Source organism: Scyliorhinus canicula, chromosome 4 (assembly GCF_902713615.1).
Source record: "Scyliorhinus canicula chromosome 4, sScyCan1.1, whole genome shotgun sequence".
Taxonomy (NCBI): Eukaryota; Metazoa; Chordata; class Chondrichthyes; order Carcharhiniformes; family Scyliorhinidae; genus Scyliorhinus; species Scyliorhinus canicula.
The window spans coordinates 136,932,266-136,958,015 of NC_052149.1; the positions used below are offsets into that span (position 1 = coordinate 136,932,266).

General features: G+C 49.0%; 1 protein-coding gene across 1 annotated transcript in view; it reads right to left on the reverse strand.

Annotated features, from left to right (window-relative positions):
• The window catches only part of LOC119964156, an 87,922-nt gene that overhangs the window by 43,688 nt on the left and 18,484 nt on the right, over positions 1-25,750 (reverse strand). The window contains exons 4-5 of the mRNA XM_038793449.1: positions 17,526-17,593; positions 3,288-3,389 (exon numbers count right to left, since the gene is read on the reverse strand). Of these exons, the coding sequence (XP_038649377.1) occupies positions 3,288-3,389; positions 17,526-17,593 (170 nt within the window). The remainder of the gene's footprint in view (positions 1-3,287; positions 3,390-17,525; positions 17,594-25,750) is intronic.

Consider the following 25,750-nt stretch of genomic DNA (forward strand, 5'->3'; position numbering starts at 1 on the left):
AATTGGAGGGATGGGAATACACAGCATGCGATCTCCAGATGAAACGCTCAGACCTCTGGTGTAACATAAGTAAGTGAATAATGGTCCCATATCCTTCCTGAACAATTTTAACCCTTCAGAACAGATTGTGCAAGCACCGCACATCCATTACAGTTCATGCCTCGCTGTGGTTTCCAACATATTGAGATAAGTGACTTGCAAGGGAAAAAATCTTTCACACCATCAGTCCAGGTTGGATTCAAACCCAAGGTCCAGAGCTGGGGTGATAATGGGGTTGATTTTCCTGCTATGTGTATATTGGGGCTGCCTTACCTGCATAACCCATAACCCAATCAATTTCTGTGACTGGGCTTTATTCATGTTGACTTAGTGAACTTGCAGCAGTAATCGCAGTGTGTAATGGTTGGGAGGTGGAATATCCAGGATGTGCAGTTGACTGCAGTATCTCAAAGGGAGTCAGAAACGTTGGTGAGTGAAATGGAGCTACAAATTACAGCTGCAGGGAAGTTATTGCAATTCTAATAGCAGCAGGAAGACAACATACTGGAAGCTGTTAAAGCTAAAAACATGCAAGTTGACTTCCGGCCACCTTCCCAATTGAAGTTAAATATCCTTCACCAGATGTGTACCACGCATGGCCCACGGGTGGGTTGAGGAACTCATTGCAGTAACCGGCAAGGATGAAAATACCACAAATTAATACCACTAAGGGGCAGCAGGGTAGCATGGTGGTTAGCATAAATGCTTCACAGCTCCAGGGTCCCAGGATCGATTCCCGGCTGGGTCACTGTCTGTGTGGAGTCTGCACGTCCTCCCCCTGTGTGCGTGGGTTTCCTCCGGGTGCTCCGGTTTCCTCCCACAGTCCAAAGATGTGCGGGTTAGGTGGATTGGCCATGCTAAATTGCCCGTAGTGTCCTAAAAAGTAAGGTTAAGGGGGGGTTGTTGGGTTATGGGTATAGGGTGGATACGTGGGTTTGAGTAGGGTGATCATGGCTCGGCACAACATTGAGGGCCGAAGGGCCTGTTCTGTGCTGTACTGTTCTATAACTTCTAAATGCCCTGACAAGGTCTTTGATCCCTAACGTACATATAACTACTCCCATTTTATGAAGGATTGCAAATGATAAACTATATCTATCACATCCACTCTCAACAGTCTTTGGATGACAGTCTCTGACTTCCCTATTGAATTTGTTTATGACTATTTAATATTGATGCTTATCCCCACAAGTAGAAACCTTCCTGCTGTATCCACGCTATCCAAACCATTCAGAATTTGAAAGACCTCCATTAGGACACCCCTCAGCCTTCCCTTTTTATATGAGGAAACAAGACCCAGCCTGTCAATCCTTTCCTGATATGTATTCCCACACATTTCTGGAATCATCCTCAAAGCAAATGCAGGTGTTCCAGAAAGGACCTGTTGCCAACTGTGTTGAGTCCAATTTCAACAGCAAAACTGTGACGCAGTGTAAGATTGGCTTCAGGAAGCAAAATACTGGACACAACCCTGTCTGCATCAATGGTGCCGAGGTGGAGATGGTTGACAGCTTCAAAATCCTAGGTATGCACATCACCAAAAATCTGTCCTGGTCCACCCACATCGACGCTAACACCAAGAAAGCACAACAGCTCCTATACGTCCTCAGGAAACTAAGGCAATTCGGCATGTCCACATTGACTCTTACCAACTTTTATAGGTGCACCACAGAAAGTATCCTATGTGACTTTCTGTATCCTATCACAGCCTGGTATGGCAACTGCTCAGCCCAAGACCGCAAGAAACTTCAGAGAGTTGTGAACACAGTCCAGTCCATCACATAAACCTGCCTCCCATCCATTGACACTATTTACACCTCCCGCTGCCTGGGGAAAGCGGGCAGCATAATCAAAGACGCCTCCCACTCGGCTTACTCACTCTTCCAATTTCTTCTATCGGCAGGAGATACAAAAGTCTGAGAACATGCACAAACAGATTCAAAAACAGCTTCTTCCTCGCTGTTACCAGACTCCTAAACGACCCTTTTATGTACTGATTAATACGACACTCCTGTCTACTTCACCCGATGCCGGTGTCTATGTATTTACATTGTGTACCTTGGGTTGTCCTATTACGTATTTTGTTTTCATGTACTAAATGATCAGTTTGAGCTGCACACAGAAAAATACTTTTCACTGAACCTCGGTACACATGACAATAAACAAATCCAATCCAATCCAAAGATCCACACTATGCCCAGGTGTGATGTGGAGATGCCGGCGTTGGACTGGAGTGAGCACAGTAAGAAGTCTTACAACACCAGGTTAAAGTCCGACAGATATGCTTTGAATCACTAGTTTCGGAGCACAGCTCCTTCCTCAGGGGAATCATTCACTGTGGGGCTGTGGGAGGAAAGCAGAGCACCCGGAGGAAACCCAAACAGACATGGGGATAACATGCAGACTCCGCACAGACAGCAACCCAAACGGGAAATCGAACCTGGGATCCTGCAGCTGTGAAGCAACTGTGCTAACCACTGTGCTACCATGCTGCCCCGTCAACCTGGTGTTGTAAGACTGCTTACTGAGGATATACACAGTATAAGATTCACACTATCCCCAGGTGGGCCCCAGGGGCACTGTTGAGGTTATACACAGTATAAGATTCACACTAGTCCCAGGGGCACTGTTGAGGTTATATACAGTATAAGATTCACACTATCTCCAGGGGCACTGTTGAGGTTATATACAGTATAAGACCTATAATATCCCTAGGAGGGCCTTGCTTAGGTTACAATTGGAAATTAAATTAAAATCTTAGGGAGTAATTTTCATGATACAATATTTGGAACTTGTGATACATAAGCAAGGGGGCAGCATGGTAGCATGGTGGTTAGCATCAATGTTTCACAGCTCCAGGGTCCCAGGTTCGGTTCCCGGCTGGGTCACTGTCTGTGCGGAGTCTGCACGTCCTCCCCGTGTGTGCGTGGGTTTCCGCCGGGTGCTCCGGTTTCCTCCCACAGTCCAAAGATGTGCGGGTTAGGTGGATTGGCCATGCTAAAATTGCCCGTAGTGTCCAAAAAAGTAAGGTTAAGGGGGAGTTGTTGGGTTACGGGTATAGGGTGGATACGTGAGTTTGAGTAGGGTGATCATTGCTCGGCACAACATCGAGGGCCGAAGGGCCTGTTCTGTGCTGTACTGTTCTCAATTCTCTCAAGGTTTATTTTTCTTAATCTTGCATTACTTGGTTCCAGCTTTAACTTTCTCAAAGGCTCAACAGTAGATTATGTCTACTGACTGGTACTCACAATTTCCCGTCTCGACTTTCTGAAATTCTCGGTTAAGGGTTTCTCTACGCCGGGGTGTAAATTAAACTGCGAGGGTAATTTTCCTAGCCGACTAGCACTAACCTACAAAATAGAAACAAGTGCACACTTTGAATCAAATACATTATATACTGATGAGCAGGAATAAACGTGTTCATGGCTTTTATAATTGCTTCAGAGGATTAACACAAATCCAGGGCAATAACCAGTTTAAATTTAAGTTTGCCAATGGCCTTCTCAGGGTTGGTGCAGTCAGTTGTTGCTGGAGGTGCATATCAGTGAACTCGGTTCTCTTCAGAAACGCCATATTAGAGTTGAAATATTCACTCTGTTTCTCTCTCCATAGAAGTTGCCAGACCTGCAGAACATTTCCAACATTTTCTGTTTTTATTTTATATTTCCAGCAAGCGCAACATTTAGCTTGTATTATATACTGTGTTAGTGAACACAGACAGCCAATAGCTACTTGTAATATAGCTTAACCCAGGTCGTCAACAGTAATCCCTCCCTTGCGATTTGAGGCAGATGTTTACATGTCTACGTGTGCCCTCATGTACCTTTCCAATTTTGGTAAGGGCAGACAGAGTAAAATATATGACATGGTGAGGTCAGAATTATGAGGCTGTATTGCAACCATAAATGAGTTCAGGTAGTCTCATAGAATTGTTATGGGCCAGGGTTTAGAGAACTCCAAAGTGTATCATGGAGTTCATCTAACCCACAACTTTTACTAGATTGTGGTATGGGGAGCACACGGCCCACTCTACAGGTTTGGTACAGCAGATTCCTCTTCCGTGTATGCTTTCTGTTATATCCGTTTTATTTCTGTATCTTTCTGTTGTAACTCTGCCAATTTTCTTGAACTAAAAATATCCGCCTCATCCTCTACCTGTTCTTATTCTTTTCCAACCATCTGATCAAAAATCGTTTCTGGTACTTCAAGTTCATCTTCACTCTTTGATTTCTCCTCTTGTCTTAACCTGTGACTTTGCGACCTTGTTTCTACACAATCCAGAAAAATCCCAGGATATTCATCCTTCAATACCACAGTTGTCTGATTTTCCACAGTAGGCATCACTCCCACTTGCGATCCAGCTATATCATTACCCAAGATAAACTGTATTCCTGGACAAGATGGTTTCTCTATTACTCCTACTACCACTTCACCACTCTTTACTGGACTTTCCAACCTTACCTTAGATAATGGAACACTACTCCTCTCACCCTGAATTCCACATATTACCACCTTTTCTGGCAATATTCTTCCTAGACTACATAACTTCTCATCTCTTACCATTAAAGATTGATTAGCTCCCGTATCTCTTAAAATAGTGACTTCTTTACCTACTCATCCTGATACACATGAGTAAACTTTACCCACACAAGTAAATTCTTAGAACATAGAACATACAGTGCAGAAGGAGGCCATTCAGCCCATTGAGTCTGCACCGACCCACTTAAGCCCTCACGTCCCTCCTATCCCCGTAACCCAATAACCTCTCCTACCCTTTTTGGTCACTAAGGCAATTTATTATGGCCAATCCACCTAACCTGCGCGTCTTTGGACTGTGGGAGGAAACCGGAGCACCTGGAGGAAACCACGCAGACACGGGGTGAATGTGCAAACTCCGCACAGACAGTGACCCAGCGGGGAATTGAACCTGGGACCCTGGCGCTGTGAAGCCACAGTGCTATCCACTTGTGCTACCGTGCTGCCCTTTAAAGAGGTGTGGCACCTTCTTATCAATTGCCTCTTGATCAGGCTGTACAATCTTTTGCATCTCCTTTGCTTCACTTGGGCTTTCCTTTACCACTTTAACAAACCTCACTGGCTTATCCTGTTTTACCACATCAGCCTTCCCAGTGCTTTTCTTCAACCACCAACACTGTGACTTTACATGGCCTAGTTTATTAGTGAAAACATTTGAAATTTTTCTTTTCTTTTCCATCCTCCTGGATTTCTTTTTTAATCTGAGGTACACTCTCCTTATTATGTCCCATCAGATCACCTTTACCTTTCCCACTTGAGTATTTCTCATGTCCCCAGTTTCTATCCCTCACAGGCTGAAACTGATGATGGAAACCAAGCTTTGATTTATGAACTAATTCATAATCATCTGCCATTTCTGCTGCTAATCTCACAGTTTTAAACCTCTGCTCTTCCACACGAGTTCTCACGACATCAGGAATTGAACTTTTAAACTCCTCCAAAAGTATAATTTCTCTGAGAGCTTCATACGTTTGATCTATTTTCAAAGCCTTTATCCACCTATCAAAATTACTCTGTTTGATCCTTTCAAACTCCATGTATGTTTGACCAGGTTCTGTCCTTAAATTTCTAAACCTATGTCTGTAATCTTCAGGCACTAGTTCATATGCACCTAAAATGGATTTTTTCACCTCCTCATATGACCCAGATACCTCCTCCGGTAATGATGCAAACACTTCACAAGCTCTACCTACCAGCTTTGTTTGAATCAGTAATACCCACATGTCCTGTGGCCATTTCATTTGTTTAGCTACCTTCTCAAATGAAATGAAAAGGCTTCTACCTCCTTCTCGACAAACCTTGGCAATGCTTGGACATATTTAAATAGATTCCCACCAAGCCTTCGGCTATGATGCTCTTTCTCACTATCCTCATCCCTATCCATCAACTGTATGTTTCCCTTTATGTCTGCCAATTTTAACTGACTGTCATGTTTCCTGGCCATTTTCTGAAGTTCAAACTCTCTCTCTTTATCTTTTTCCCTGGTCTGTATCTCCCTTTCTCTTTCTTTTTGTTCTGCTCGGGATATTCTTTCTGTTTTCCTTTCCTCTCTCTCTTTTTCCTCTCTCTCTCTTTCTCTTACTCTTTCTTTTTACTCTCTCAAATAAGGAAAACTGTATCTCAGGCAACTTTAAATGCTTAGCCACCGCCATAATTACCTAATCTTTTTGCATTTTGTCAGGTAATGTTAACTGCAATATTTTTGCCAAATCTAACAGTCTGCTTTTAATCTCTGTCCATAAGGTATTGCGTGTGACCGTCTCCACCCCGAAAAACTTCAGAGCCTCTGAAAGAGCCATTATCCACAACACACTCCCTACATAAACTAGAATACCACACCTGAAAAGCAACCACAATATGCTCATCACTCATTGTCTTTATGTTCACAATCCAATAGATTGACTTTTATCCTGGACGAGCCCCCAATTTGTTATGGGCCAGGGTTTAGAGAACCCCAAAGTGTATCATGGAGTTCACCTGACCCACAACCTTTACTAGATTGTGGCATGGGGAGCACACGGCCCACTCTACAGGTGTGGTACAGCAGAAATGAAAAAGTATTTTTTAAAAGCAAAACAATGTTTATTCTATGAACTCAGGTTAACCTTTTTAAAACATACAGTGAATATCTTAGCAACCATCAAAGCAAATATAACCCCCAAAGAATACAACACTAAGTAATCCTTAAGATGTGCTTTTAACATCCATAAGACTTAAAACAAAACTTTTAACAGAAGCACATCAGGTTAAAGTCACTACTGAAAGCAGTTATTAGTTTTAAAACACTAAAGTATCAATTTACATTCTTTAGATTACAGAGAGAGACTAATACCCCTTCTGGCTGTGACTGCAGATATCCAGCTCTGAAAATGAAACTAAAACACACCCTGCAGCAAACAGCCTAAAACAAAAGTAAAAAGCTGACAGACAGCCAAGCTCCACCCACTCTCTGACATCACTGCAGCAATAAACACCCATTTCTTAAAGGTACTCTCACTAGATACTTATATACTCACACATTTATAAACACCCATTTCTTGAAGGTACTCTCACATGACAGAATCACTACAGTGCAGAAGGATGCCATTTGGCCCATCGAGTCTACACAAACCCTCTGAAGAAGCACTCTGCCCAGGCCCACTCCTCTGCCGACCCTGCCCTATCCCAGTAACGTAACCTGCACATCCCTGGACACTATGGGGCAATTTAGCACAGCTAATCCACCTAACCTACACATCTTGGACTGTGGGAGGAAACTGGAGCACCTGGAGGAAGGCCATGGGAGAACGTGCACACTCCGGACAGTCACCCAAGGTTGGAATTGTATTAATGAACTTGTGCAATTTTTCACATCGTGGGACTGAATGACTGATATTTTCTTAATTATTTTACTTTCTGCAGCATAACATGTTCTGGGAAACTAAACTATGCGACAGCTGACTTCAGAAGTCCCTCTCCCCACAGAACCATGACTTCAATTCTGTTGGAGCGATTGCAGTGTCAGCTTCTTGTCAAACTGATAGAGAACAGCAGAGAGCTGCATCTGCCCATCTAAACTCTCGACAATGACTTCCGCTGACTAGCAATGAATAGAGCTGTCACTATAATCAGGAGCCTCTCACTAAAATGTAGAACTAGATTTCAGCTTCTCTTCAATACTGGCTCAAACGCCATTTCTCCATTTGAGGCTCACTCCTCAGCCTCGTTCCCCCTGCAAATGATAACCTATTTAGACGCAAGTTTAACTCAATCATAACATTTTCATAATATGTGTTACAGCAAGGCTCCCGTAGTGGTATAGCCAGACATCCTGAATCATTTTTTAGGGCCACTCTTTCACTACAACAGTGATATTTTCTAAACTGCTCCAGTGTTTTACAAAAGTGTAGAGTTTTCATTTTCAAATGCAAATCAAAAATAAAGAAATGACAAAAATGCTGAAAACCCCCATTGTCAGTGTATAAATTGTCAGAATTCCCTCAAACACTGAAGAACTCAGCCGTCTGAGTCCTCCAGTATTCAATTACTATCAAAATATTCGACCTCAATGATTAGAGCAACATTTCACAGCTACTTTTGTAATGTTCAGATGGGAATTTCCATATTAAAAATAGAACAATATTGGAACACCCTGGATAATCAGAAACCACTATGCCATTATCTAGCAATGTATTTGTGCTGGAAAAGAGTAAAATTTCCATCTCTTGGGTGAGATTTTGCACGCATCTTTTTGTCGGGCGGGTTGGGCGATGAGAATGGAAATCTTGTCAAAGCTCCCAAATAGTGTTTCACACCAAAGTAAACATGGGGTGCGATTCCAACCCCCTTCCCCATCAATAAGGTAACATGTTGCGTCATTTGAATATATTAACATCTAATTATCAGACCTCTGCGCATGAATCATCCCCCCATCAGAAAGTCCATTCCCATTGGTGTGAGGGCAGACTGACATGAATCCCGACTGGTCTCCCACGATGTGCACCTGGCGAACAGACCTCCCAATGGAGTTCATAGTACATAGAACATAGAAAAATACAGCACAGGACAGGCCCTTCCGCCAACGATGTTGTGCTGAACTTTTGTCCTAGATTAAGAACAAATTAATCTACACACCATCATTCTATCGTAATCCATGTACCTATCCAATAGCCGCTTGAAGGTCCCTAATATTTCCAACTCAACTACTTCCACAGGCAGTGCATTCCATGCCCCCACTACTCTCTGGGTAAAGAACCTACCTCTGACATCCCCCCTATATCTTCCGCCATTCGCCTTAAATTTATATCCCCTTGTAATGGTTTGTTCTACCCGGGGAGAAAGTCTCTGACTGTCTACTCTATCTATTCCCCTGATCATCTTATAAACCTCTATCAAGTCGCCCCTCATCCTTCTCCGTTCTAATGAGAAAAGGCCTAGCACCCTCAACCTTTCCTCGTAAGACCTACTCTCCATTCCAGGCAACATCCTGGTAAATCTCCTTTGCACCTTTTCCAAAACTTCCACATCCTTCCTAAAAGGAGGCGACCAGAACTGCACACAGTACTCCAAATGTGGCCTTACCAAGGTTTTGTACAGCTGCATCATCACCTCACGGCTCTTAAATTCAATCCCTCTGCTAATGAACGCTAGCACACCATAGGCCTTCTTCACAGCTCTATCCACTTGGGTGGCAACTTTCAAAGATCTATGAACATAGACCCCAAGATCTCTCTGCTCCTCCACATTGCCAAGAACCCTACCGTTAATTCTGTATTCCCCATTCATATTTGTCCTTCCAAAATGGACAACCTCACACTTTTCAGGGTTAAACTCCATCTGCCACTTCTCAGCTCAGCTCTGTATCCTATCTATGTCTCTTTGCAGCCAACAACAGCCCTCCTCACTATCTACAACTCAACCAATCTTCTTATCATCTGCAAATTTACTGACCCACCCTTCAACTCCCTCATCCAAATCATTAATGAAAATCACGAACAGCAGAGGACCCAGAACTGATCCCTGTGGTGCGCCACTGGTAACTGGGCTCCGGGCTGAATATTTGCCATCCACCACCACTCTCTGACTTCTATCGGTTAGCCAGTTCGTTATCCAACTGGCCAAATTTCCCACTATCCAATGCCTTCTTACTTTCTGCATAAGAGGCTGTTTAGCACAGGGCTAAATCACTGGCTTTGAAAGCAGACCAAGCAAGTCAGCAGCACGGTTCGATTCCCGTAACAGCCTCCCCGAACAGGTGCCGGAATGTGGCGACTAGGGGCTTTTCACAGTAATTTCATTTGAAGCCTACTCGTGACAATAAGCGATTTTCATTTCATTTCATAAGCCTACCATGGGAAATTTATCAAATGCCTTACTAAAATCCATGTACACCACATCCACTGCTTTACCTTCAACCACGTGCTTGGCACCTCCTCAAAGAATTCAATAAGACTTGTGAGGCAAGACCTACCCCTCACAAATCCCTGCTGACTATCCCTAATCAAGCAGTGTCTTTCCAGATGCTCAGAAATCCTATCCCTCAGTACCCTTTCCATTACTTTGCCTACCACCGAAGTAAGACTAACTGGCCTGTAATTCACAGGGTTATCCCTATTCCCTTTTTTGAACAGGGGCACGACATTCGCCACTCTCCAATCCCCTGGTAGTTCAGCTGAGTTCATTACTGGTGGTGGTGGGGGGGGGGGGGGGGGGGGATGACACGACTCCACGCTGACAGTGACCCAGAGCCGGGATCAAACCTGGGATCGCAGTGCCGTGAGGCAGCAGTGCTAACCACTGCACCACCGTGCTGCCTAAACAACCACTGTTTTTTTTTAAATAATTTTTATTGAAGAAATTTTTCAAAATACAAACATTTTAACCCCCCCTACATTTACATTTAAATTATAACAAAACAAAGTCAAACCCCCCTACTTAACAAAAAAAGAGAAAAGTCCCGTCCCCCCCCCCCTACTCGCGCGTCCCCCCCCCCCCCCCCGCCGGCGAACCGACAGTCAGACCAACTTATCATTTCTAGCAGCGTCCTCGGGCAGGCCTTGCCCGTGCCACCACCGCTACCGTACTTCCTTCGTCTTTGTCCCCCCTCCCCCCTCCCCCTCCCCCCCCCTCCCTCCCGCCCTCCCCTCCCCTCCCGGGTTGCTGCTGTCACGGCCTCAGTTTCTATCTCTGATCCAAGAGGTCTAGGAAGGGTTGCCATCGCCTGAAAAACCCCTGCACCGACCCTCTCAGGGCGAATTTGATCCTTTCCAATTGGATGAAGTTTGCCATGTCGTTTAACCAGGTGTTAACACTCGGAGGCCTTTCGTCCCTCCACTGAATCAAGATCCTCCTCCGAGCCACCAAGGACGCAAAGGCTAATATTCCAGCCTCCCTCGCCTCCTGTACCCCCGGTTCCACCCCAACCCCGAAGATCGCAAGTCCCCATCCTGGCTTGACCCTGGACCCCACCACTCTCGACACCGTCCCTGCCACCCCCTTCCAGAACTCCTCCAGTGCCGGACATGCCCAGAACATATGTGCATGATTCGCAGGGCTTCCCGAACATCTAATACACCTGTCTTCACCCCCGAAAAACCGACTCATCCTTGTCCCCGTCATGTGGGCTCTATGCAGTACCTTAAATTGAATGAGACTTAGTCTCGCACATGACGACGACGAGTTGACCCTCTCCAGGGCGTCTGCCCATGTCCCGTCCTCTATCTGTTCCCCCAGCTCTAACTCCCACTTATCTTTCAGCTCCACTACTGGTACCTCCTCCACCTCCTGCATAATCTTATAGATGTCCGAGATCTTCCCCTCCCCGACCCAGACCCCTGATAGCACCCTATCACTCAACCCCCTGTCGGGGAGCGCGGGGAACCCCTCTACCTGTCGTCTGGCAAATGCCTTCACTTGGAGGTACCTGAACGTGTTCCCCGGGGGGAGCCCAAATTTCTCCTCCAGCTCTCCCAGGCTCGCAAACCTCCCCTCTATAAACAAGTCCCTCAGTTGTCTAATACCCGCCCTCTGCCAGCTCTGGAATCCCCCTCCTGTGTTTCCCGGCGCAAATCTGTGGTTCCCTCTTAGTGGTGCCCCTATCAGACCTCCCACCTCCCCCCTGTGTCGCCTCCACTGCCCCCAGATCTTGAGGGTGGCCGCCACCACCGGGCTCGTGGTATACCTCGTGGGAGGGAGCGGCCATGGTGCCGTTACCAGTGCCCCTAAGCTTATGTTGCCGCAGGACGCCCTCTCCATGCGCTTCCAGGCTGTCCCCTCCCCTTCCATCATCCACTTTCGTACCATCGAAGTATTTGCCGCCCAGTAATATCCTGAAAGGTTGGGTAACGCCAGCCCTCCACTATCCCTACTCCGCTCCAAAAAGACCCTTCTAACTCTCGGGGTGCCATGTGCCCACACATACCCCATGATACTACTCGTTACCTTCTTGAAAAAGGCCCTGGGGAGGAAGATGGGCAGACACTGGAACAAAAACAAGAACCTCGGGCGGACCGTCATTTTAACTGACTGCACCCTCCCTGCCAGCGACAGCGGCACCATGTCCCACCTCTTAAACTCCTCCTCCATCTGTTCCACCAGTCTGGAAAAGTTCAACTTGTGGAGGGTCCCCCAGTTCTTTGCCACCTGCACCCCCAAATACCTAAAACTTTTAACTGCTCTTTTGAAGGGGAGCCTCCCAATTCCCTCCCCTTGGTCTCCCGGGTGTATTACAAAGACCTCACTTTTCCCCAGATTTAATTTATACCCCGAAAAGTCCCCGAACTCCGCTAGTATCCCCATTACCTCCGGCATTCCCCCCTCCGGGTCTGCCACATACAACAACAAATCATCCGCATAGAGCGAGACCCGATGTTCCTCCCCTCCCCTTGTCAGTCCTCTCCACCCCCCTGAACCCCTCAGTGCCATCGCCAACGGCTCAATCGCTAATGCAAAGAGTAAGGGGGATAGGGGACATCCCTGCCTAGTACCTCGATGGAGCCCAAAATATTCTGACCTCCTCCCGTTTGTTACCACACTTGCCATCGGAGCTGAATAGAGCAGTTTTACCCACTTGATAAATCCCTCCCCAAACCCAAACCTTTCCAACGTCTCCCACAAGTATTCCCACTCCACCCTGTCAAATGCCTTCTCCGCGTCCAACGCTACCACTATCTCCGCCTCCCCTTCCACTGCTGGCATCATAATCACATTTAACAATCTCCGGACATTTGTGTTAAGTTGGCGTCCCTTCACGAACCCCGTCTGGTCTTCATGGACTACCCCTGGCACACAGTCCTCTATCCTGGTTGCCAGGACCTTTGCTAACAGCTTGGCGTCAACATTCAGGAGGGAGATGGGCCTGTAGGACCCGCACTGGACCGGGTCCTTGTCCCGCTTCAAAATCAAGGAGATCAGGGCCTGCGACATTGTTGGGGCAGAACCCCCCCCCTCGCGCGCCTCATTAAAGGCTCGCACCAGCACTGGACCCACCAAGTCCACAAATTTCCTGTAAAACTCCACCGGGAACCCATCCGGCCCCGGCGCCTTCCCCGCCTGCATCTGGCCTATCCCTTTAATTAGCTCCTGCAGCTCTATCGGCGCCCCCAACCCTTCTACCAGCTCCTCCTGTACCTTTGGGAACCCCAATTTGTCGAGAAAGTTCTTCATTCCCCCTCTCCTCTTCGGCGGTTCAGACCTATACAATTCCCTATAGAAGTCCCTAAAGACCCTATTCACCTCTTGCCCCTTCTGCACTACGTCCCCACCCCTCTCTCTCACTCCCCCAATCTCTCTGGCTGCATCTCGCTTACGAAGCTGGTGTGCCAGCATCCTGCTCGCCTTTTCCCCGTACTCATACGCCGCACCCTGCGCCCTTCTCCACTGCATTTCCGCCTTCCTAGTGGTCAGTAGGTCGAACCTGGCCTGCAAGCTACGCCGCTCCCTTAATAGCCCCTCCTCTGGTGCCGCCGCATATTTCCTATCTACTTCTAGGAGCTCCCCCACCAGCCTCTCCCTTTCCTGCCTCTCCTTCCTCTCTCTGTGTGCCCTTATGGAGATCAGCTCTCCTCTAATCACTGCTTTCAAGGCCTCCCAGACCGTCCCCACCTGCACCTCACCTGTGTCATTCGTACCCAGATAGTTCTCAATGCCCGTTCTCACCCTTCTGCACACCTCTTCGTCCGCCAACAGCCCTACATCCAGGCGCCACAACGGGCGTTGATCCCGCGCCTCCCCCATATCCACGTCCACCCAATGTGGTGCATGGTCCGATATCGCAATGGCCGAGTACTCCGTGTCCTGCACTCTCGGTATCAGCCCCCTGTTCAATACGAAAAAATCGATCCTAGAGTACACTCTGTGGACGTGGGAGAAAAAAGAATACTCCCTCGCCCTAGGCCTACCAAATCTCCATGGGTCTACCCCTCCCATCTGCTCCATGAACCCCCTTAACACCTCTGCCGCTGCCGGCCTCCTATTCGTCTTGGAACTCGATCTATCCAGCCCAGGGTCTAACACCGTATTAAAGTCCCCTCCCATGATCAGGCCCCCTGCCTCCAGTCCCGGGATGAGGCCCAGCAGGCGCCTCATAAAACCCGCGTCGTCCCAGTTCGGGGCATACACATTTACCAGTACCACATTCTCTCCCTGCAACCTACCCCTCACCATCACATACCTGCCCTCCTTGTCTGCCACCACCTCTGCCGCCACAAACGACACCCTCTTTCCCACCAAAATTGCCACCCCCCGGTTCTTGATATCCAAGCCTGAGTGGAACACCTGTCCCACCCACCCCCTTTTCAGGCGGACCTGATCTGCTACCCTCAAATGAGTCTCCTGCAGCATTGCTACATCAGCCTTCAGTCCCTTCAGGTGTGAGAAGACCCTTGATCTTTTGACCGGCCCATTCAGCCCCCTTACGCTCCACGTGATCAATCGGATCGCAGAGCGACCCGTCCCTACTCCCTGTCGATTAGCCATGTCTTGTCCCTTGCTCGCCCCGGGTCATCCCTCCTTTTCTGACCCGCTTCCCATAGCGATGGCCCCCCCCCCCCCACCCCCCCGGCTCTCCCCTTCTCGTCCCTGGTCTTTCCAGCAGCAACCCGGTGTCCCCCCCCAGCCCCCCCCCCCCTTCCCCCCCCCCCCCCCCCCCCCCCCCCTGGCTAGGACCCCTCCTAGCCGCGATGTACCCAACATCGTGCTCCCGAGAGTCAGCTGGTCTCCGCTGACCCGGCTGCTCCTGCCACATTCCGACTCCTCCCGGTTCACCCCATCTGCGCCCGTGAAAGATCCCCTTAAAACCCCAGAGAAAGACCCGCATAATCAACCCGCTCCCCCCCGTCCCGTCTCCCCAACTTAACGATATAAATACCCAATGGCAACTAAATACATAAATACTTAACTACATACTTAAATAACAAAATAATTAACTAGCTATCAACTAACAGTGTGCCCAACCATCACCCTCCATCAAACAGTATAAATAACTGCAGATAACCATAACCCGAAAAGAAAAAAAAAGAACAAAAAAACCCCCCCCAAGCACCCAAAGGAAAAGGGTAAAAGGGGTAAATAACTAAGGGAAATTGGAAACGGGAAGAAACACCCCATAAGAAGCCAACGACCCACAATAGAGATTTCAACAGTACAAATATACAGCAACACCCCACAACTCGAAACCTTCAAGACATTCAGAAAAGTCAACCGTTCGAGAAAAAACACCCCAAACAATCCACGAAACTGTTACCCAGTTCCGACCTGGCCTGAAAAAGAAAAGGGCCACTTGCTCAATCAAGAGTCCCCAGGCGGCTACGACCGCCGGTGCTCCCAGGTTTTAGTTCGTGTCCAACTTTTCCTCTTGTACAAAGGTCCAGGCCTCCTCTGGGGACTCGAAATAATGATGTTGGTCCTTGTAGGTGACCCACAAGCGCGCCGGCTGCAGCATTCCAAATTTGATCTTTTTCGCGTGTAGCACCGCCTTTGTCCGGTTGTACCGGGCCCGCCGCTTTGCCACCTCCGCACTCCAGTCCTGGTACACCCTTACCGTCGAGTTCTGCCACTTGCTGCTTTTCTCCCTTTTTGCCCACCTCAGGACTTTCTCTCGATCACTCAGCCGCTGGAACCGCACCAGCACCGCCCTCGGGGGCTCGTTTGCCCTAGGCCTCCTGGCCATGACCCGGTATGCCTCTTCCAGTTCCAGGGGCGCCGGACCGGCCCCTTCCCCCATCAGGGAGCTCAACATCTCCGCCACATATCCCGGGAGATCCGACCCCTCCAGGCCTTCTTCCAGGCCCAGGATCCTCAAATTTTTCCTCCTCATCCGAGTGTCCAGCTCCTCGAAGCGGCTCTGCCACTTCATGTGGAGTGCCTCGTGCACCTCCACCTTTGCCCCGATGACTGTGGCCTCCTCCTCCCTCGCGGTCATCTCCTGCTGCAGCTCTTTAATCGACGCCTCTTGGATCGCCTGGGCTCCCACCAACCTGGTGGCCGTCGCGTTCATGGACTCTAAGAGCTCCACTTTCATCTCCGTGAAAAAACGGAGGAGAGCGGCCTGCTGCTCCTCCGCCCATTTCTTCCACTCCTCCGATGCGCCGCCGGCCGCCATTTTAATTTTCTTCCCCCGCTTTTTTTGGGGAGCTGCTGCCGTTTTTCTTGCCGCTCCACTCCGGGTACCGACCATAAAATCGGTCTAGTTCTCCTCAGGGGACCTTCCCCCACCGGGATTCGTCTTTTCAGCACCGTTGGGGCCCTCCAATTGGCCCAAAAACACCTTTGTCACAGGAGCTTCCAAATGTGCGGCTTAGCTAGTCATAGCCGCAACCGGAAGTCCCTAAACAACCACTGTTGATGGCTGCTTCAAAACTGCTTTTCCTGCTCGCTATCGGCCTTTCCTGAATTCTAGGAAAATTCCACTCTTGTTCTCTGCTCATCAAATTTTCAGCATGAACAAAAAGGACACACAGTGATACCAATGCCACCCGTGCTCTCAACACTAGGCTTGACGCGCATACACAGAACTCTCACTGTTATTCAAAAGACAAAGCTAGCCAGACATGGGGTGTGGCTGGGGACAGTGCAGAGGTGACAACCGGGTGCAGTGGGAAGAGGAGAGCGGATGGGGGCCATATAGAGGAAGAGGAAAAAAGTCATCCACTCAGAGTCATGTGGACAGTTATCCCTCTCCCCACTTGGATCCACTCTCCCTTCATCTGCAAATAAAGTGCTTACCTTCCCATGACACCTACTCCTGTAAGCCCTGGAGAGGCACAACCTGCTTTTTCACCTCCTCCCTCCCCTCCCTCCAGGGCCCCAAGCACTCCTTTGGGTGAAACAGAGGTTTACTTTAAGAATGGAATGAGTAAGGTGCAGCACTGCAGTGTGGTGGTTAGCACTGCTGCTTCACGGCAGTGAGTACCCGAGTTCGATCCCGGCCCTGGGTCACTGTCCATATGGAGATTTCACATTCTCCCCGTGTCTGCGTAGGTTCCACCGCAGAACCCAAAGATGTGCAGGGTAGGCAGATTGGCCATGCTAAACTGCCCCTTAATTGGAAAAGAAATGAATTGGGTACTCTAAATTTATTTTTAGAAATGCAATGAGTCCTGTTCACAATTCAGTAAACTCTACAATGTGCAAGAACACAAATGTTCACTTTTTTACTTAAATTCAGACAATGCCAATGATCGTGAGCGAGTCGCAAATGAAATTGGAGATTAATCTTTACAATGTCATTCTCCTGGAGGGTTCTGTTGCAGTAAAAGTAAGCAATGGTTATCTTGGTTAAACACCCTCTCAGGAAAAAGTTACTGCACCATCATAAACTGAGTTCATAGTGATTCAGTAACAGCTAAACAAGCACTAGTCATTTCTCAGTAATGTCACCCTCTTACCCCCATAACACCAGATGCCATTATAAACAGGACAGTAATTAACAATAGCAAGAATATATCTACCATGATAATAAATAGGCTGCTTACAGGGTGACGAGGCTGAGAAGCAGGCAACTTCATTTCATTCACACCTTTGTTAGTCTTTTCGATGGAATCTATTATGAAAAGATTTGAGAAATACATTTAATTAATTCCGAATATCGAATATTTCATAATAAGTCGTAGAAAATGCTTCATTATTTATATATTAAGAGAGCTACCATCAACTTCAAATGGCAAAAACAAAAGAAATATTTGCACTTTGGATGCAGAGAACGCAAACGGCTCTCACAGTCGATGTTGTGAGCAATCAGCAGGCATCTCACTTCAGTCGCCCTTGCTTTATGTGCAGATCACTTCAGTCATAGGCAAAAACTATATGGATGGAAATCAGCGTGATGTTGCAACCCTGAGAGTGGACAACAGTCAACGAAATGTCTCATGGGCCGCAGTCTGAACCCTGATGGGCCACATGTGACCCCTGGACCGCAGGTTGGTGCAGGTAGCCCACACCACTGTCGTTCATATTACAATCCCAGATCAGATCCCAACAGTGGCTAGGATACTGAAGCAAAACCCCAATATTTTATTTTATTTGTAAGACTGTGCAGAAGAATCACTCCAGGAGTGATTTCATGAAGAAATAGAGATTTGTTTTTTTAAAACAAAACTTCATTATGAATATAATATTAAACTCTTTAACTTCACAGCTGAAAAGAACAGCTTACAATTGCCCCTTTAACACTACTAGTCAATTCCCCATTAAACAACAAGAAAAAAACATACAGCTCTCAATCCATCTTAAAATCAGCAAGGCATAGAGTAATACTTGCTTGACAGAACCGATTTTCTACTCCTGTTAGCCCTTAAGACTCTGGCTGAATATCTTCAAAAAGCTGGTTCACCCATTGTGTTTCAGATTCTTCCTTGTCCTCAGCTTTAAATATTATTGCTCTTGGACACCCGGTGGCAGGGTTATGATGATCAGTCACAGGAAACGTGGTTCTTGTCTTGGAAACATCAAACTAAATACTTATGAACCGAAAACTGGCCACTACCCCTCTCCCACCTTCCCCCCCAAACCACCAAATACCCAAAGATATGCCCCAAACCAACAAGTGGCCAAAGAGAAAAAAAGGGCAACAAGAGCCAGGAAAGGAAGGATGAAGCTGTGGACATGAAAAGCGAGGCAGAGCAAGATATGGCGCAGCGAGCGGAACCGCCGATATAAACCCCGGCTTACCCACCAATAGGACAATGGATGGAGCTCCAAACACAGGAGCTCCTAAAACACTGAGTTTTCATAAAAAATAAATCATGGCAACGAATGGTAAAGTCAGCAGTCGCAGATTCCTTGGCCCCTTCAAAGATGTGCCGGAGAGGACGGAGCAACAACTGGAGATGCAGGAGGCAATGGTGCAGGAACTCGAGAGGCCAGTCACCAATCGAGGAGACCGAATCGCCTCACTGGAAGCAGTGGTGGCAAGGTTGGTGGTGGCCCAGGAAGCACTCAAAGAGAAGGAAGACAAAGAAAACAGGATGTGGAGCTACCGGAGGGCAACGAGGTCAGAAACCCCACAGAGTCTGTGGCACGGATACTGGGTAAGCTAGTCGGGGGCGAAAGCTTGCCAAAACCTCCAACAGTGGAGAGGGCCTACAGGTCGCTCTGGCAGAAGCCCAAGACAGGAGACCAGTTTCTGGACAAGAAACGGATTTTCAACTGGGCACGAAACCCAGGGTCCTCCAGGTACAAAGAGCCGATGATCCATGTGTACCAGGACATTGGGGCTGACCTGGCCAAGAACCGGGCCGGGTTTAATGGGACCAAAACTACTCTATTTAAGAGCAATGTTCAAGATGCTATACCTGGTCTAACTTTGGGTGACCTATCAAAACAAAGAACAGTACTTCACCACGCCAGGAGAAGCAGAGGAGGTCATCTGCAAGAACAGGTTGGGAAAGCAGTAAAAGTAATGGACGCAAATGGATCATTGTTAACGATGAATTCACTTCGCTTTAGTGCAAATGCATGTCCTGGGTGGGAGGGAGGGGGCGCAGAAAGGTACCAAACCGGAAAGGGAGTGGAGAGAGGAACAGAAGAGGTGGGGAATGGCAGAGTCGCTCCTATGGGGGGGGGGGGGGGGGGGGGCACCTGCTGGTGAACAGGGAAGTAAGAGGAGAGTGGGGGGGGGGGGGGCTGCAGTGCAGTGGCCACTATCACTGGGCTTTTTGAGTACCTGGCTGGGGGATGACAGAAGGGGGGGGGGGGTTGCACAACACTAGGTCAGAGGGGAGGAGAGGCTGGGAGGAAGCTCACAGGAGCATGGGGAGGAGGGGGACAGGAGGGATAGATGGCCGGCGGGGGGGGGGGGGGGGGGGGGGGGGGGGATTGAATCAGGGAATAGAGGGGGAGAGGGGAGGGTGGAGGGATCGTCTGGTGAAGGAGCTACAAGGCGTGACTCACATCCGCTCCCCCCGGTGGGGAGAGTGCAGATAATCAAGACACCCAGGTTCTTTTTCCTGTTCAGATCCCACCCGAACTTCATCCCCAAGGCCTTCTTCACCAAAGTTGACAAATTAAACATGATGTTTGTGTGGGAGATAAACCCCAAGGATCAGGGAAAAGGCGCTACAAAGAAGGAAGAACATAGGGGGGCCTGACCTTCCCGAACCTCCTATTCTACCACTGGGCAGCTACCGCGGAAAGGGCACGGAGATGGGTCAAGGAGCCGGGAGCAGAGTAGGTTAAGAAGGAGGAGAATTCCTGTGCGGGGATATCCCTTCGAACACAGGCCATGGCCGCACTCTCATTTTCCCCCCCCCCCCCCACCCCCTCCCCAGCTAGGTACTGAAAAAGCCCAGTGGTAGTGGCCACGCTGAGGACATGCAACCAGCTGTGGCACCACTTTGATCTGACCGCGATGTCCATCGTGGCACCCATCTGCAAACACCATAAATTCACCCCTGCAACGATGGATCCTGTTTCAAAAGATGGAGACAGGACGAAGGGACACTGATGGAAGGGGACTAGATTGATGATAGGGCACTAGATTGAAGCACTGCAAGAGTGAACTCCACCTCCACATGCACAGGACTGAGCCTAATACAGTTAAAGGTGGTGCACAGGGCACACTTAACCAGAACAAGAATGAGCAGGTTCTTCTCGGAGGTGGAGAACAAATGTGAACGGTGCCAGGGAGGCATGGCCAACCACACCCACATGTTGTGGTCTTTCTCCAGGCTTGCTGGGTACTGGACAACCTTTTAGGCCATGTCCAAGGTTGCGGGGGTAAGGGTGGAGCCAGAGCTCTTTATGGGGAGAGGGGCTGGAGATTGGCAGCGTTACTCAAGTCCGTAGACTGGCTGTCCGATCTGGCAGAGTTTCTGAGAGTGGAGAAAATAAAATTCACCATCTGGGGATCAGAGGAAGGCTTCCGCAACGCATGGAGACTGTTCACCAGCCTGTTCCAAGACCTTTCCATGACCAGCAACCAATAAGCGGGGGGGAGGAACAAAACAGACAACGGAAGAAAGAGAGGGAGGGAGGAGAGGAGAGGGGGCGGAGATGGACAGGGAGGAGCGGATGGGGAGGTTGGATGAGGGGAAAAGACACCAAGGGAAACACAGAGCAAGTAGGAAGGGGGAACCAGAGCGCAGGCAGAAGCAACCACAATGCCGGGACCAAACTGTGCCCAGGAGACACCGGACAAGCCCCCATGGCATGGTTTAGTAACAGGCGACAATGAGGATGGGGGGACAAAACTACACAGTGGTGGCGGAAGATCACAGGGTCTCGCAAACAGGGGCCCCCACACCAGTACATAGGTTCTATCTCAAGGGGACACAACTAGCTATCTGTCCCACAGAGCTTGTGGGTCTCCCTTTGGTATCTGTTTTGTCTTTGCTTACTGCTGGGTTTTTTTCTCTTTTTTTAATATTGCTCTCTGTAACATCCCTTTTTCCTATTGATATTATACACTCCATTTGTTATAAATGACATTCTCTGAAATAAAAAATATTTTAAAAAATATGTTATTACTCTTTTTTTTTAGCCGATCCGACTGGGAGAGAAAACTGTCTTTACTTGTGGTCAAAACAAGGGTTGCCAGATCAGACTCCAACTCTTCTCCAAAAGCTTTCCTCAAAATCTCTCTGAATCTCCTTGCTCCACCCAGCAATTACATCATCTCCCCAAGCTGAAAAACAAATTAACTTTCCAGTCTGAAAGCGCATTAACTCCCCAGGGACTCTCCCAGTCAAACCACAGTGCATTAGCCTAAACTGAAAAATACATTCCTCTGGTCAATTTCACCTTCCAGCTCCTAAAAGCTCCCAAACAGCATCCTTTTTAAAAACATGGGCCGGGATTTCTCCGAAAACGGGGCTTTGTCCCCACGCCCGCCGGAAAACGAGCGCGAATCACTCCAGACCTTTTCGAAAAGTCCGGAGTGATTCTCCGATTTTAAGAGGGATAGCAGGGCCCCGGCGTGCTCCATGCAGTTCCTGCTGCTAATATGGGGCCCTGCATTTCCGGCCGCGGGTCCACACATGGGCGTGGCTGCCAGCCGAAGGTCTGCGCATGCACGTGGTGGCCGTGGTCGCGCTGGCTCACGCGCAACATGGCAAAGCCACACAGACAGGCCTCCCCCCTGGACCCCACCAATCGGTAGCCCCCGATCGCGGGCCTCCGGCATGGAGGTCCCCCTCCAGAGTCTTATCCCCCCCACCAGGACGGCCAGCGCAGCTGCGAATCTGAGCTTGCGCAGGGTGGAACTATGCGGGAATCATGCCGGCAGAACTCACCGGAAACACGGCCGGTCAATCAACGCGGGGGCCTCATTCATCGGCCCCCGATCGGCGCCACGTCGGCCACATGCGCACGGCTGGCGGCGGAGAATTGCGTCGCGCTGCCGCGGGTCTGAGACCCCGCCGAGCGCAATTTCTGCGCGGAGGCTCAGAGAATCCCGGCCATGACCTCTGCAGTCAAACACACTCTAACCCCAGGTTTTTACCCCAATCTATAGAATCCTATATTCCTAAAATCCTCCATTCATCACCTTCAGCCTTTGGATGAGTGTCTCAACAAGCCCATCAAGGGTCATGTTTATGCTGAATCGAACAAGAGGACGGTTGAGAGTGAAAAGCCCTTCACAAAGAGTAGAAATATGTGTGCTGCCCTGCTTGATGCTTTATGTGGCTTGGTCATCAAATTGTGGGATGCTAGTAATACGCAAAGCGTCAACAGATCATTCAGAAACTGTGGACTATCTAATTCAATGTATGGAGAGGAAGATAATTTGTTGTGGAAAGATGATTCTGAAAACAAAAGCACTAAATCTGACCCGAGTGAGATCCTTACGATGATGCAATAACCAAAGAGACTCAAACTGAATTTGTTGAACGATTTGTGTCAGCCACTGAAGTCAATCGGTGGAACTCTCTGTGCCAGAAACTAAGTGCTGATGCCGAGCCTGACTCGTGTTCTACGACAGCAGAACTGGCGCCGCTCCCAGATCAATTCACCGCACATTAAGGGGCTAGCACCAGCGCCATGTGGAACACGACCAATTCCAATGAAAAATGGTGTCGGATTCGCCAGATTTGGGATTGGCATTCGAGAGGCTGACAAGCTGAAGCCGCATATAAGCAATCCTCTCTCCACACACACCATCCCAACCAATAAGATGGCAGCAAGACAAGCGGCACCACGATTTACTGGACATCCTTCTGCGCCATAGAGGAGGTGCGGGTCACCCTGCACCCCAGGGTGGGGAGGCAGTTGCCACCCGCCGCCATGCACCAGGCCTGGGCACATGTGGGAGAGGTCATGACTGCTGTGGGCAATACCGCGAGGACCGCCCAGCAGTGCAGGAAGAAACTGCATGACCTCATTAGGATGGCCAGGATGAGTAGGCAGCACTCTGCGCCTGGTACTAACCCTGTCCCACACACCCGTAACCCCCCACCCAGAGTATGACTGAACCCCCACCTTGTACCACCGACAAGCACCCATACCAGCCGCCATGGGTGCCCTGGCCATGAAGGCCACCAGCTACCCACCCCCTGTGCTTCATGTGCCCGACTGGCTAACAATGTGCATTTTCTTTCTCCCTCCACGATCAGGTGAAGGCAGCGCACAGCCGGCAGGAACTAGAAAAGACCAGAGGGGGAACCATCGGACCTGTGCCCGCTTACAGAGCAGCAAACCCTGGACTTCATCGGTGGGCTCAGGGAGTGAGCAATCCCCGAGGCGGAGGTGGGCATCAAGTGAGCAAGTGAGACCTCGCTGAGATGCAGGCCCCCATGGCACATGTATCATCACCCCCACAACAACCTCAGGGACTAGCTGCCGTCCAGACGGTTTCTGGCTTCTGGAAAAGGCGGTGCCATCTATTGTGCAGATGCAGTTTCCGAGCCAGGGACAACATGAGGGGGTGTCTGCAACCATCCAGCGGCTGCAGGTAGAGTTGGAGGAGTCGAATTGCCTGCAGGAGCAGGAGATGGCGCCAACCATATGTGCCACCCAGGCCAACAGCACACATGCGGTGCCTGGGTGGAGGCTGTAATGTTCTTGTCTGATGGCCTGATTTATATTACAAGAACACTTGTAGCTAAAGCTATAAACGATTTATTAACATTAACTGTGGGTCAAATATATACAAAACAACAGATGAAAAACAGTATGAACATGCACAAAGCACTATCTCTCTCCCAGTTCCCTAGTCAGTCTGAGGTCACCTGACTCCAACATTCACTTATATACTAATGTGACTCCTAGTGGTTAGTCGGTGAATTACAACACAACCATAGTCTGACAGATTCTTATTCAATAAGGGTGATAAGAGTTATTAAGCCAAGGTCAAAATGGGGTTCAGATACAGATCAGTCATGACCTAATTGGGGAATTGACTCGAGGAGCTGACTTGCCTCTTCCTGTTTTTTTCTGCTCTTAAATATATTGGGCAGGATTCTTCAGTCCCCATGTCTGCGAAATCGCATTCGGCAATCGGGCGGAGAATCAACGTTGGCTTTCGCGTTCTCCGCGCCCTCCAAATCGGTGTACTCTAGGAGTACGCCATACGCTGTATCGATGGCCTCAGGACATTGCCTCAGGCCCACACCCTGATGCTCCACCCTCCGACCGGCCAAATTCCCAATGGCGTGAGTCTCTCATGCTATTATTTGTCGGGATGATTCTGGTGGCTGCGGTCTCAGCCCAGCTGGGGGAGAGCCAATCCGTGGGCAGGGGGGACTTTGACAGAGGCTGGGGACACTGTTGGGGGGGTGGTCCGGGGGTCGCGTGTCTGGCCAAGGGGGACACTATTTGGCAGGCTGGGTCCGAGTGCATGTGCGTGGTGGACCCGGCAATTCTCCGGCTGTAACAGCAGGTAGAGCCGGGTGGTCTACACTGCCTGCATACTAGCCACCCATCAAACGGAGGATTGGTGGCCGTTTAGAGCTAAGTTTTTGATCGTAAAAGGCCTCGATTCCCACATCGGCTTCAGGACATAGCCTGAAAATCGGAGAATCCAATCCATTGCCTCCACTGTTGCTCCTCCTACTTTTTTCATTTCTGACTGTCAATGTTAACTCACTTGGTAAAGCACTACCATAAAGGCAGTACAATGGCGCAGTGGTTAGCACTGCTGCCTCATGGCGCCGAGTACCTGGGTTCAATCCTGGGTCACTGTCCGTGTGGAGTCTGCACATTCTCCCCATGTCTGCGTGAGTCTCCCCCCCACAACACAAAGATGTGCAGGGTAGGTGAACGGACCATGATAAATTGCCCCTCAATTGGACAAAAAATTGAATTGGGTACTCTTAAATTTATTTTTTTTAAAGTAAAGCATCACCATTTAATTTGACATTTGGAATGATGATTTCACAACCACCGCCATTTCTATATAAATTATCTAGATGTAGGAACTCAATCAAAACAAGACTGACTATATTCTTGACCAAGAACACAGATCAGTTACTATTCCAATTGACTAATGAGTCACTTAATTCACATAACAATGTTTTTTCTGGCACTTCCGGTGGCGGCGATGTTCGAGTGAGCCGCACATTCGGCGGGCTCTCACTCCGGCGGGGCTTTAGGGGCTGATTCCCCGCGGTAGCGGGACCACGGAGCGATAGGAAGGCGGCCGTGAAAGTGCTGAAGAGCGGGCTGCGGTACATGGAACCGCGGGAGTCCAGGAAGCAGAGGAAGAGAGAGAAAAAGGGACAAAGGCAAGGAGCTGAGGAAGCTGACCCGGGACCTAAGATGGCGG